Source organism: Mastigoproctus giganteus, chromosome 1 (genome assembly GCF_048544385.1).
Source record: "Mastigoproctus giganteus isolate SK-2022 chromosome 1, ASM4854438v1, whole genome shotgun sequence".
NCBI lineage: Eukaryota > Metazoa > Arthropoda > Arachnida > Uropygi > Thelyphonidae > Mastigoproctus > Mastigoproctus giganteus.
In genome coordinates, this window is record NC_143575.1 from 154,419,939 (window position 1) to 154,435,096 (window position 15,158).

At 37.7% G+C, this 15,158-nt stretch overlaps 1 protein-coding gene across 6 annotated transcripts in view; it reads right to left on the reverse strand.

The window, feature by feature from the left end:
* The window catches only part of LOC150091205 (voltage-dependent calcium channel subunit alpha-2/delta-3-like), a 1,918,419-nt gene that overhangs the window by 798,388 nt on the left and 1,104,873 nt on the right, over positions 1–15,158 (reverse strand). For all 6 annotated transcript variants that reach the window (XM_090374703.1, XM_090374689.1, XM_090374699.1 and 3 more), the window contains one exon: positions 545–625. In XM_090374703.1, coding sequence (XP_090230829.1) covers positions 545–625 — 81 coding nt within the window. The remainder of the gene's footprint in view (positions 1–544; positions 626–15,158) is intronic.

A 15,158-nucleotide genomic window follows, 5' to 3' on the forward strand; every position in this document is an offset into this window, starting at 1 on the left:
AACAAATAATGACCCCATGGCTATCCTAAGTTGAAACCTGCATACAGGTGCTCAAATCTTTAAGAGTGGCATGAAACTTTTTTCAATATTTTAAAAGTATACTTTTTCAATATTCAAAGTTAAATGCTGTTTCTACTCTGAAAAATAAAACTCCCTCTTTTTCACATTTTGATTATATTATCACCTAAATAATAACAACAACCTTAACAATAATTTAAAATTTAAAATAAAAATGAAGAGTCAATAAGTTTTTCTCTTAATTACTCTTCATTTCACACTTTTTTTTTTTTTTTTTTTTTTTTTACAAATTTTGAAATTGTGTAATTTGGGATCTAAGGGAGCTATCATGTGGCATAAATAAGTCTTCATACCTAACAGATTCACCAAGTCTCATAAAAATTGAAGGGGTTAAGCTTGAAAATGGTAATTTTAGTCATTGACCTGATGTGGAATTTCCCAAACACAATTGGGAGAGGATGAAAATCCTTTCAAAGCAATGCTATTTTTAATACAATTTTCACACATTGTTCAAATTTTTACATACCCTTGCTGGAAGATGATTATCAACCAGTTCCACCTCTTGCATGTCCACACTATTGTAATATGGCTTCAGCATATCTTGAAACTGTAACAGTCATTTAACAAACCTTAATTATTTTGCTAGTTCTCATTTTAAAGACAAATTCAACAAAATTTTTGCACTTAAAAACTAAAATCAGTGATCAATTACAACTTGGAAACGGGTGCTTATTTACAGTTGACTGTTGCTATGAAATTAGTATTAGCCATATGGTGCAAGGAAGCTAAGCCTTAAGCTGCACCAGCCAAAACAAAAAGAAAAAAGAAACAGTAAATAAAAGAAAGGGATTTTTTTTTTTTTTTTTTTTGTTAGTTGTTGGCGCATCGGTTTCTGTAGCCATAATGCACCTCCCCAAAGTTTCTGCATTTTCTACTCTGATCCAAGCCCGAGGCAGGATTCGAACACACGCCTGCTCTGTTGGCCCCATGTTTCTGTCTTTCTCCCCCCCGGCCTTCTACCTCCCCCCCTCTATCTATACGCTAGCGAAGGCCCTGCCCAAAAACTTAACATATCTAAATTGCCTTGCGCCCATGGCTTGGCCTGGCAAAACTAAGCGATTCTACCCCTACGTCGACGCGTTTCTGTCTTTTTTTTTTTTTTTTAAGGTCCTAGCCGCCGAGGTCTTGGGGGGTTGGGTGGCGGCGCCTGCCAGAGTGAAACAGACTGCTGGGTTCCTGGTCTGCCTCCACGGGGCGTAAGTGGGGCAACGTTGGGCCTCAGTAGGGGCCCAGCGGCTAAATGACTAGATGAACAACGGTACAAGGCATCACACATATACAAAGTCCATACACTTTTAAATCTCTGGCTTTTCCAGTCAACTGGTTCATCCACAATGTAAATTACGCGGAGATGGGGGGAACCCCTTGTGCCGTTTGACCCTAAACACACTTACATTTACACTTACCACTTTTGGGTTGCCAGGCAGGCACTTTACCCACCTGGCTAGCCTGGTCGGTGAAAGGGAAATAGACAACCTATGCATTTCCTTCCTCCCATAGGTAACTATCCAGCTGACCTTTTCAACAAAATTATGGAAAATACCATAATGTGTCTGCCCTGTTAGTCAATTGCAAGTCTCCCTGAAAATAAGATGTTGGGAAGCAACAGTCTATATGCAGTTCTAAATGGGAGGTAAACTGTACCTAAAACTACTAACAGATACGCAACCAACAACACTCTCGTTAGAACTCAACATTTTTATTATCATTCCTTATGGATAGATATAGCGGGTTGCTGTTCGTTATGGAAAAACCTTTGCCAAGCATGGGGATATGTTTCTGAAAAGTACCATATCTTGTGAGTCTAGGAGTCCTCAGAAAATAAGAGATTAGTAGAAAACAATTAACATCACAAAAAATATGAAAAAAAAAAAAAAAAAAAACCCCAGGAAACTTCATTTTTGATTTATGCAGCATAACTCTTCAGTGCATTCACTGAAGAGTGAATTTTAAATTTTAATTTTAACATAACTTCAAAAATTTCAGCCCAAATATGAAAAGAAAAATAGTAGAAAACAATTAACATCACAAAAAATATGAAAAAAAAAAAAAAAAAAAAAAAACCCAGGAAACTTCATTTTTGATTTATGCAGCATAACTCTTCAGTGCATTCACTGAAGAGTGAATTTTAAATTTTAATTTTAACATAACTTCAAAAATTTCAGCCCAAATATGAAAAGAAAGGTCCAGGCAACAAGTAGCCTAAACTTAAAAATAAGCGAGACAGACCCAGTGCCTTTTAATGGAAATATTCTGTGTGTGTTGACATCTGTGGAAAAGAGGATATCTTAGGGGTGGCATACAGAATCTTAATGATCTTAAAAGCTTCCCAAATCCCAATGAGACATACATTGAAAATTCAGTAAAATTTCAGCGTCAGTCTGATTTTTGCAACCTGAGTAATGCTTGAACATCCAAAACTAATAATAATTTCCGTAGGGAGAAAACTGGGTGGGGACTCAGACCCCTAGGAAGGTTTTGGAATTGATGCAAAAAACTTCTTGGAGACAAAAGAGAACAAATCCTGGATATTTATTTTAGTGTCAATCTAACTTTTCCTTATCAATTAATAACCATCCATCCAGAACAATTGTCAAATTTTAAAGAAATGCAGGATGGCTCAAACAAATACTTTTAAAGGGTCCAAATGTAAAATTTAACAAAAATCTGTCCACTGGGAGCAGAGGTTAGCACATAGGCAAGTGGACAGATAGACAAAGCGAAGAAAAAGGCACTTCATGCATTTTCAAAATGTCTTAAAATTTACAATAGCTTTGAATAGCAATATTGGTTCTGCAAAGAGGAGTGTTCAATTTTGGCATTCACTAGAGTAACACCAGAAACCAGTAAGAAAGAATAGAATTATTCTTTGATGAATCATTTCACATCATATTAATGACCCCTAATTTACTCACTCATCATCCAGATATACTATTTTCTTCATAAACTTTAAAGAATCCTACGTTCAACCACTTTCCACAGTTAACATTACTTTTGTCTTGTAAAAGAAGCAATGGAAAAAAAAAACAAATCAAGTCAGCTCCGCCGTTTTGATATGGAAATTACAACAATGCTGTCAAAAGTAGCTTCACACATTTCATGCCTTAGCTTTTTATTATGTTTACACAAACAAAACAATGTGCTGGGAGAAAATTAGTACAAACCCATAGTTTTGGTTGAAGCAACAGTTACAACCTTTCAATATGACTTCCAGGAGTATTGCAACATATATACCAATAATAACCAACCCAACTCATTATCCCAATAAAATACATTGTGCTCTTTCTAAAGCAATGTATATCTCCATTTCTGTTTATACTACTGCAGTACTGTAGCATATATTGTCAGGGACTGGTTGTTAATGGGCAATGCTCTTCTTGTACTAATATTATCAGTGGGTACCCAGTGCTGGGCCCATTATTGTTTTCTATATTTATTAATGATATCAGCTTAATATCTAAGTCTGAAGGTGATATGAAGGTTGGCAGGGTAGTTGATCCTAGTAATCAGGGTATGCTCCTGCAATGAGATCTAGACATAGGAAGATAGGCTGAGAAGAGGCAATTGAAATTTAATATTGACAAATGCAAAGTATTTCATATGGGGAACAGCAATCCTAGAGTAATATACCAGCTGTGTGGTACCATACTCAGGGCAGTGAAGATGAAACAGACCTAGGGAAACACACCTGTGCAGTCAAATATGAAGTTCTCTGAGCAGTGCAGACAGGCTGTCAGGTTTTGTCAATGATATGTATGAATTTTATAAGCAGGACAGGCAGGTTATTATCCTTTTGTATAACTCAATGGTTAGGCCACATATGGAATATTATATACAGGTCTGGAAGTGTCATTTTAGGAAGGATATGGATTTGCAAAAATGGGTGCAGAGAAGAGCAACATGATGGAAGCAAAAAGTTAACATTTACTAAGAAAGGCTTCAGTTTTGCAAATTGCAGCATCTGGAGATTAGGCTCCTGTGAGGAGATCTGAGTGAGGTGTTTAAGGATGGATTAAGTAAGTTAAATGCTATTAGAATCCTTCCTCGTGTTCAGACAACATGTGAGAGAAAGAGAGATGAATTAAATTGAGAAAGGCATATTGACTTTTTTTTTTTGCTGATGCTGTACAAACTTGCATCATTTGCCACTACTACTATCACATTGAAAGAATAGAAGTAAGTGCATTGGAATGATAACACTTGTCACCATGTAAAATGTTACAAAAAGAAAAATCGCATTAAAATTTGTTGATTGGCTCTTGTTTTTGAATTACATTTGGGGTATTATATTGGTGAGTTATTCTACATTATCAACTATGGCTCTTCGCAAAATGCATGGCAACACCACGGTTTCAGTACCACCATGCTCTTATCATGTGATCGGCAACTGACACCTCTCTCTCTCTCTCTCTCTCTCTGCATCAAGTGATAAGTTGTTGCCGCAAATGCATCTTCGACTCTGTTGCAGTAATCCTCAAATACGCTAGGTACTGGGTGGTTTGTCCTCAGTTAACAGTTGTTCTCTGTGAGATTCCTACTTTTTGTGTGGTATTTGTGTTATATAAGATTAATATGCCCCGTGATTATGGGAAGAGTCTGGATAACTTCTGTTACATATGTGGAGAAGTCACGTTAACTTCAAGAAAGTGAACTTAACTCAAGCCATAAAAAAACCTACTTCTTGTACTCTGGGTGTAAAGTAGGTGCCCAGGACAAGAACTGGGCCCCACATATATGCTGCACTACCTGTTCATCAAAATTCAATGCACAGGTGAATTGAAAGGGAAGTTTTATGCTTTTCGCAGTACCCATAATATGGAGGGATCCAACAAATCACGTCAGACTGTTACTTCTGTATGGTGCCTCCTATTAGAAAAGGGATGACAATGAAGAAAAGGTGGACAGTGATGTACCCAAATATACCATCTGAAATTTGTTCAGTGCCTCATGGTGAAGTACTACCTATACCTGAACCACCTGCCCATTTTTTGGTACACTCTGATGAAGATACTGATGAACATCAACTTGATATACACAAAGTAGTACAGCAGCTGTCTACGTCAAGGGATCCACCATTTTGTCCAAACTTTTATCCTTCTGAACCATATAAGATCACAAAGTGAGCTTAATGACCTCATCAAGGATCTCGAACTGCTGAAAAATAAGGGAGAGGTTTTGGCCTCTAGGGTACAACAGTGAAATCTTCTAGATCATTCTGTGAAAGTAGCAACATTTCGTACTCAAAATAAAGACAAGGTGAACTTACTGTTTGTAAGGATATGGTATAACTATTCTGTTGGTCTAATGGCAGCAATGAACATGAGGCACATTTTTAGAATGGCAACTATTTATAGAAGCTTTTAGCCTTAAAGCTGTGTTATTACAAAATGGAAACATGCTGCCTTCAATACCTCTTGCATATGCCGTCCACAAAAAAGAAACATACTCAAACATGGAGAACATCACTTAATGTGTACAGTACCAGAAGTATGAGTGGCAGATATGTGGTGATTTAAAAGTATTTTATTAGGATTACAAAAGGTTACACTAAGTATTATTGATTTCTCTGCAAGCGGAATAATCATGGCAAGGATATGCACTACGAGAAGAAGAGTTGGCCGCAATGAAAATCATTAACACCTGGAATGAAGAACATAGCATTTGAACCTCTAGTAGATCCAAATAAAGTTTCTTCCACCACTCCACATCAAACTGGGGCTCATGAAAAATTTTGTGAAGGCTTTGGAAGTGAATGGTCCTGCATTCACATACTTGCAATACAAATTCCCAAGGTTTAGTACAGAGAATATTAAGGCAGGCATTTTCATTGGTCCACAAATAAGGCAACTTTTCATCAAAGATGAATATGTTGAATATGTCCTTAGTGACAGAAAAAAATCAGCATGGAAAACCTTTTGAAATGTTTCAACTGGTTTTCTAGGCAATGTTAAAGCTGACAGTTACAGGCAGTTTGTAGAAGATCTCATTACTTCTTATGAAAAACTGGGGTGTAAGCAGATGCATTTCTTGCACTCAAACCTGAATTTCTTCCTGCCAAAGTGTGGTGCCATCAGCAATGAACATGGTGAGCACTTCCATCAAGACATCACACAAGACAACTAACACCATGTTAGTTGATTATTGTTAGATGCTTAAATCGGGATGCTTCTCAGCTAAATACAAGTGAAAGGCAAAAAAAAGTACCGTGTTTGATACAGGTGTGTTCACAGCTACATCATACTGCCATATAAATAAAAACTACCTTATATAAATATAAAAAAACTACTTTTTTTGAAAACAAGAGCCATCTTTCATTTTAAGCACATTTCTGTGTTTAGCAACTCAAAATCTATAAAGCAAACTTACCAAGATATGACTCAATCAAGAAATTTGTCTCCCTTTTTCTTGGCATTAAAATTGTTCAAAATTCTGACATCCTTTTAACAGACAATCACAGGAAGCATCAAATGGAGTGTAATGGGAATGGTTTGCCAAGATAGTAAATAAAAGAGTTAGAAAAAAGTAGGATGCTAATAAGTTGGCTTTATCTTTAACTGACAATGCAACAGAACCATCTGGTTTTAATAGAAATGGGAGCAAAGCATCTTCTCTAACAAATCTGAAACCTGTATTCTGAACATCAGCTTAGTCCTGCCCCAAGCAGGTGCCTTCTCACTCTTTCTCGGACATATTCTTTCCTTTTCTTTCAAGTCACCCAAACTTCAGCTCTTATTCTGATGACATTTTTGTGACTTTACTAGCCCCTTCAGGCAATGTGAGCCTTTTCAATTCAAAATTTAGGGTTCAACAACTGACTGATTATACTAAACTTTATGGTCAACCCAACAAAGATCAAGCATCTATTGTTTGCTCCTTCCACAATCTCCTCTTTTATCGAAAAATTGGAATTCAATCTGAATTAATTCCTACCATAACCCAGAACAAATTCTTAGAAGTTGTTGTTGTTTTTTGGTTTTTAGGAGCATTAGCAACTAAGGCCATCTTGCTCCGGGATATGCGGTGGTCATTCCCTGACCTTTCCGCATCCTCCATATTTGGTGGGGACGGGCTCGAACCCTGGTCTAATCAAGAAACGTGTGCTATGCACTGCTGCTCTTTCCCACCTGGCTACAGAGACGCCAATTCTAAAGTATATCTGGATTCTAAACTTCTCTTCTTAGTCCATTGCACAAAACTTTGGTCTACCGTTTTAACAGCATTTTGGTTTATGAAGTGCAACCTTGTCCTCATTCATAATCTGAACACTATACAGAAGTATTTTGCTATCTATATCCTACATCACTTTCTCCATGCATCACTAATCTGGTTTTTGATCTAAAAATCTGCCCTTCACCCAGTAGCATAGCTACCCTTTTTCGGGCCCGGAGGCAAAGAACATGTTCGGGCCCCTACTTAATTAATGAAAATTGCAGAAAGAGGAGACAGCCAAAGACACCGAGCCCCTAAAGGGCTCGGGCCAAGAGGCAATTGCTTTGCCTGCCTACATGGTAGCTACGCCACTGCCTTCAGCCTATCATATCAGCTGAATATTTTCTCATCAGATGGGTAAATGCCAAGCTTGGACATGCTACTCTGTCTTCTTAACATCAGTTGTACCAAAAAACTGAAATACTGCCTGTTACTGTTCTGTTATTGGCAATACAAAGCCATTCAGTGTTTTGTAACTCTGATCTTTGGCCAAAGTGACTTCCTGAACCCTTAGAGACTTTCTTCAGTGGCAAATTCCACCAAATACCACCAGAGCCACTCCATTTCTTTAATATAAACTCTCCAAAATAAACAGGTTTCATTTCTCATTTATTAACAACTCTATCAAGCTAGCCATTCATGTTTAGATTCATGATAAGCTATTCAGAAAAAGTATTCTAAATTCAAATTCACTAATACCAAACATTTAATATCGCAGATGTTATCTCCAGTTTTGTCGAGCATGTTATATTTTTATTTTATTCCTTTTTTTTAAAGCTACATTTACCTATTTTATATGTTATTATCATTTAATTTATGTAAACTCCTCTAACTTGGCTGAACTGGGGTCTTGCCCTTATTTTATTGGATGGCAATAAATGATTTTATATATACTGTATACACAGATAGACCCGAATAGCTTTGGCAGGAGACAAGAATGCTCACTATCATTTTGACAAGAAGGAAGTTTTCTAATCTTAGCTTGTTCAAAATCGTTGCAAGGTTTAGTTTAGGCAAAAAATTAACCTGGATATTTGGATGCAAGGCAGCTATGATATGATACACTCTTACTGAACAGTCTTAGCAAATTTATTATCATTTATCTGAGCCTTGGTAAAACCAAGGTTCAGATAAATGACAAGATTTTAAGGTGGAGTGTGGGATAAAGGATTTCATTCCTAAAAGAATAATTTCACTGACACAATCTGGGAAAGATTTAATATCAGAAGATTTAGAATGGTAATCCAACTAAGGAAAAGAAGAATAGAATTCATGCAGATCATCCCATTTCATATCCTTGTAATGCCAAACAACACAAGGCTGAGAACAGCCACAAGAAAAGGGCTCCATTGGAGAAGAGACTATCACAAAGTTGTAATCAGAAGTGCATAGGGGACTATGCACTGGCCTGTGTGTGAAAAAAAGATCAAGAGTGTTGGGTTCGTGGTTAGGACTGTCTGATATTCTTGTTTATACTCTGGCATGAGTATAAACAAGAATATCAGAAGGCATGACCACCAGTCAACAAGGATATCAGAAAACAAGAATATCAAAGACACGACCACCAGGTCAGTGAAAGTTACAAAAAATCATCAATACAAACATTAATCATATTTAGCAGTCACAGGCTTGAACGCTGATCCACTCAAAGAGCATGTGCTATTGCATTCTTGAAACTGCATTCCTGACCACTCGGCTATGTCAGGCCTTCTGGTAGATAAGTTAAGAATTCTATGTGAGGTCATTAGTAAATGCAAAAGCCTCAGCATCTCGACCAGCTAGGTTTATGTTACCAGAATACTGAAGCCATCCAGAGTTATGAACATTAAAATTACCAAGGAAAATTATCTCACTGTTTGGTAAGTGGAACTTGAAAAAGTCGAGTTTCAAGTAAAGGAAGTCAAAGATTTCCAAGTGATTAGTGGAGTTGGGAGAATGATACAGGAATGGATGAAACTGACAGAATGGGACTGAGAGATTTTAAGCCAGAGAAGATCTAAACAAGGAAATTTCAAATTATTGTATTTAACGGGGAATATCAGAGTAGACATGTGAAGAAGAAGGAATTGTACAGCAAATAATTAGGACAACTGAGATGAGCATTGACTGAGGCAAACAATAATTGGGTTTGTCAGAAAAAGTAAGTAGCGACTGGTAGACAAAAGGTGGAAATGGGCATCACTGAGGTTGTAACTCAAACCATGTATATTTATGAAATGAACAAAGAATTTTTTGGGCTGTTTAGATCTTTTCACACATCTGTTTGTTCTATCAGTTTGATTATTCACAATACATTCAGTAAATAAAGTGTGGGGTGGGGGAGAACATGTATGCCACATCCAAAAACTCTGTATGTGGCATACACACAGCAAGAATACATACGCCTCATTGACATAACATTGATTGATGATGTCCCCCCCCATACACACTAGATGGATTCCTTCTGGTCATTGTCTAAGTAGAGGCAGTACACTAGCTGATCTGGACGCCTCCTAGAGACTTACCAACATGTTCAGCCCAGTGAACTAAACAGTGGCTCACTGTTTTTGAGAGGTATCCTTAAAATGCAAGGAAGATTGGATCTCGCCACAATGCCCATCATATAACCTCAAAAGACATCAATCGTATTGCATCAGGAAAGAGATGGGGACTAAATGTGAGTTTAGTCACATTTAGACTAAAAACCTGGAGACTAAATATGAGTTTCACCACTTAAAGCTTCCAATAAGCAAACTACACTGGTTGATGAGAGTCATCTGCTACCTGACATTGCCCAGTAACACAGAGGCAGCATTTCTCTGAGGAGTTAGAACACCACACCTCAACCCCAGCTTATGTTTAATCACAACTGGGTTATCACCTCCAGTATACTAGGAGTGCAATTTCAGGATCTGCACACCCAGGCAGGGTTGATAACAGATCTACCATTGTGAAACATGCACTGTGACTTATTCATGTGTAAATAATTTAGGAACAAACTACCATATATTTTTGTGGAAGCAGTAGTTTAAATAAATTTTAAAAAGTATTAAACATATTATTTTGAGGGGATGAAGAAATAATGAGGATAGCCATTTTTTTTTTCTTCTGGCTGTTGCCTTGAAAGCTTGCTTTCTTTCATAATTTGACACTATTAATACTAATATACGCAAGTCCATAATTTAAAAATAAGTTTGAGCTATTGAGCAAATTAGTTTTACACAACAGAACCAAACATGTCTGTGACCTATGCTCAATCTACAAAAAATGTCATTGGAAGAAATGCATGTGTTCACCATACATAATCACAATAATATTCCAAAACCTGTCATTAATCTATTAGTTTAACATTTCACTACTTAGCAGGTCTAAGAACATGGCTATTTCTTTCATTTCACTAACAAACTACCACTTGGTCTTTGAAAAAGCTGGAAATTAGGAAATGGAAACACAAGAGTAAAGAGAAAACTTTTTGTGCAAACAAAAGAAATTTTGCAGAAAACAGTTCATCGCTGATCCTTGAGGTTGTTGCAGACATTTTCTCAGGTATGCTAAGCAGTGCTTGCTACCTGCGAGTTTAAAATGCTAATGGAACTGATATTCGGGTGACACTGAAGTCAAGTGGACCCAATTTCGGCAACGTCTATTTGGTGTGTTACAGTCAAATCCTCTGCTTGCAGCTTCATGATGGTGAGACTGTTAGTAAACCTGGGTATAACTCCTATGTGCAAGTCATGAAATATGGCACCTAGCATTTGTGTGACCACCCGGGTGTGAACTAACATTAGCAGGGGTTGAGGTGTGATGCCCAGACCACACCAAGAAATGCCACCCCCTCTGTGTTAACAGGCAATAATAGATGGTAGATGGTTCTCTTCAACCGGTGCAATATCAAACACTTTGCTTATTGGAGGCTTGAAGTGGTGGAATCCATGTTTAGTCTCCAGAGCTTTGCAGGCCAGCAACCAGATAGTCCACTGGACCAAACCTATTGGTAAATCTCCAGGAGGCTTCCAGATAAGCTGGTGTATAATCTCGTTGCCTCTACTCTGCCAGATAGTGATGGAGGGAAACCATAGTTTGTATGCCTAGGTATTGTCGTGGCCATGTTATGTCAAGGAGATCAATATATTCTTACCATGTGCATGCCATATCAAGAATTTTCATTCTTTCATACAGCATGTTCCCCTACCTTTTCTTATTACTGAATACACCATGAATTGTCAAACCAATAGAATAAACTTATCTACACCTCCAAAACACTTCCTCATTCATTTCAAAAATATACATGGTCTCAGTTCTAATCTCAATGATGTCTATTTCCACATACATTCTGCCAAACCCCGGGTACTAATGTAAAGTACTGCATAGGTAGCAGTAACCCCAGAGTAACGTATCAACTCGCTGGTACCACACTCAAGGTAGTGGAGAATGAAAAGGATCTGGGGGTAATTGTGTAGTCAGATATGAAGTTTTCTGAACAGTGCAAAAATGCTGCAAGAGATCATGGTGTCTTGTCAATGATATATAGGAATTTTTCTAGCAGGGATGGGGGAGGTGATTGTCCCCTTTTATAAGGCAATGGTCAAAGAATGTAAAGCTGCTGGAACAAGTACATAGAAGGGCAATGAGATTGGCGAGTGGAACAAAAGGTTGGTGTTACCAAGAAAGGCTTAAGTTCTGCAAATTGCAGCTTCTGGAGACTAGGCACCTGCAAGGTGATCGATCTAATTGAGGTGTATAAGGCCTTGAATGGATGGAGCAAGTTCAGTGCTAATGCGATTCTTCCTCTTGCTCAGATTAATCACCCAAGGGGACATAAATTCAAATTGAGGAAAGACAATTATAGAGTTGATGTGTGGAAATCTGCATTTAGCCAGCAGGTGGTTGATACAAAGTTGGAACAAACTTCCATCTGTCATAGTGGAGGTCAGCAACTTAAATAAGTTCAAGGCAGAACTAGACAAACATTTGGACTGAATGGATGGGTGAAATGGGAAGGGTGTTTTTTTTTTTTTTTTTTGGCTGATGCTATATAAACTTGCTTTCTTTCATCATATGCCCTACTAATTTTAATGCTAATGTCAATCCCAGGTGGCAAATAGATGGAACAGTCTGTTAATGAATCCCCTACTGTAAAGAAAATTGCTAACACTTATAACTGGTCTTATACAGCATAGGTTGAAACAAGGTCTAATTTTCCATAAGGATAACAATTCCACCATGGGCAGCCCATCCCCATCTCTATCCATACATATGAAAGTAATGCTGCACAAGGAAGGGTTTTTATTTGCCTTTGGGTATGTATCCTGCAAGCAAAAGCAAATTGGTTCATTATTTTGCAGGAGGGCCTTGACAGTGTCAGTATTTTGCTGGAATCCATGACTATTCCACTGTAGGCATTTAGCCATTATTTGGGCTTGGTGATGTCAGATTTCCTTCTTAGACACTTTGAGAAGTGTCCCATTCTGAAATTACACCTTGAGATAAGCTCAGTGTGTTGTGCGGGTGTTAACTATGATCATTTAATCAGAAAAAAAAAAAAAAACATTTGACTGTTTTTAGTAAGCCTATCAACCCTTCTGTATAAAGAAAGTTAACATTTCCTATAGATTTTTCACTTATATCTTCTGACCTTTGTTCTCTTTGCTGGGGTGACATTTTCTGTGTCATCAATATTTTCTAGGCCGTTTCTAGTAGGCCGTTGTTGGATTTCCAGAAGAACAATTTATATTATCAGGATTCATGAATGACTGCATTTGTTTCAGTGGCCAGGCTCTTCAACAACTACAGAGCAGGAAAGCGATGCCTGCTACATCACCGCCTTCAACCCTTTTGCATAAAGACCATACCTTTGGATTGGCTCCTGGCCACTCTGCAACAGAAACTGCCTTAGGGCTGGTTAATTGGCTAAGAGAAGAAATAAAATGGATACATGATTCATTTTTTTTTCTCTAAAGTAGAATATAATGTGCTTTATCACATACCTGTTTAAAAGCTATGAAACCAGTCGGGTGAGACAGTGTCAGAATATTCCTAAACTTCATTGTATGCCTTTTCTGCAGTGCATTCTACATTCCACCATTATTTTGAAAATGTTATTGGGAATTACAATTGCAGCTGAATGGACAATATTTTCTATGATGTATGTCGCTGCAGCAATGTTAAGCTCCTGATTGACAGAAGTGATGTTAAATTCTGTCTGCTGCTTGAAGGCATTCCAGTCAGCCCAATGAATTGTCTGCCATTATGACCTAAAAGAGAGACACTCTTTTAGGTCATAATGGCCTAACCCCACTAAGCAGGGTAGTTATCACAGGGACATGATTAACATGGGCTTAACATAGATAATTCGCAATTACAAAATAGTTTTTTTATATCATATATATTGGGGAATGAGTTTATTACTGTGTTGGCCAAGATTTTTGCAGCTCCGGCGAATTGTAAGTTTTTATATATAGTTAGTCGTTTTATTGACCTAATTGTTATACTAAATTATTTTCTAGAAGTAGTTTTATAGTCCTAGTCAAGCTCCTTGGTTCATTTGAATTTAGATAACGATTTAGATAAACGATAACGATTTTGAAAGTTAATACTTAGTGTCCATAGATCTTACCATTCGTAACTTGGCACCATTGCTATACGAAATGGAATAGTTAACAAATCCTGAACTACATAGCGTAACGTTTAATGTAAAACTAAATAGTGAAATACGTAGCATTGTATTAGAAATCTGTTAGATTGCTTTAGTATTATCAATTAATCAATAAAATTTATTAATTTTATTATATTTCATTTATTAAATTATACTTAAATGGAATCACGACCCAGATTAGAGCAGCAAAGCAATGATCACAGAATAGCCAGAGCTACTATGGCTCTGGGGTGAACTGAAGGGGGGGGGGTGATCCACCAATGCATCACAGTCTAAAAAAATGTGCAAAATGTGAAATGTTTGTAGACCTGTCTAGAACAGGACATAATCTAGCCAAGGAGGATGTCATTGTGTGTGCTAGGTGCAGAGACTGTGAAGAAATTAGGTGCCAACGCAGCGTTCTGATGGCCATCTGTGAAAATTTTAGGTGTCAGGTAGATGCCCTCTAAGAAATTAATATGAGAGGCCCATCCAACTCTCAGCTGCCCTACTCAACACCAGATCTCACTCATGTGCACCAGGCAACACAGTGGCAATTATCAAGCCAAAATGCACTGGTCCTACAGGAGTTATTGTCATTGACTCTATTGTCAGGGAGACAGGAAATATATTATGCAAAAAGGATAAGTGGAAAAGGACAAGGGTATGTCTGCCGGGGGGGGGGGAATCTGCCCTATTATGAGATGACATAATAGGGCAGATGACATCTTTTAAGGGCACAAAATGTGATACTGTTGTACACATTGCCACTAATGACCTTAAGAGTAAGAGATCTGCAGATTTACTTAAAAATTACAAGTCAATGCTGAAAAAAAGCTGCGAGTTAGGGTTAAATTTGAAAGGGTCTGCAATTCCGCCCAGACATGATAAGAGGAAGTATATGATGAGAGCCATGTCAATCAATGGAGAGATTGTGCAAGGATCTTGGGGTAGAATTTTTTTCAGCACGGTCTGTGTTTCCTAACAGGAGAGACTGCTTCTACAGGGATGGGACACACTTAAATAGAAAGGAGGCAAGAATATTTGCTGATGCTATCGAGGCAGTGTTAGGTAAGTTGGAAAACTGCTGGCTTGAGGGGATTCACGGACTAAAATATTAACAGTAGCTGCAGGCAGAGGTGAAAGTGATTCTTGCACTGCTTCTATTGTAATGAGCAGCAGCCTAGAGAGAAAGTTACTGGGGGATTTCAAGAGCTGCTGGGAGTCATCATGGAACAACTAAATACATGAGCTCTGT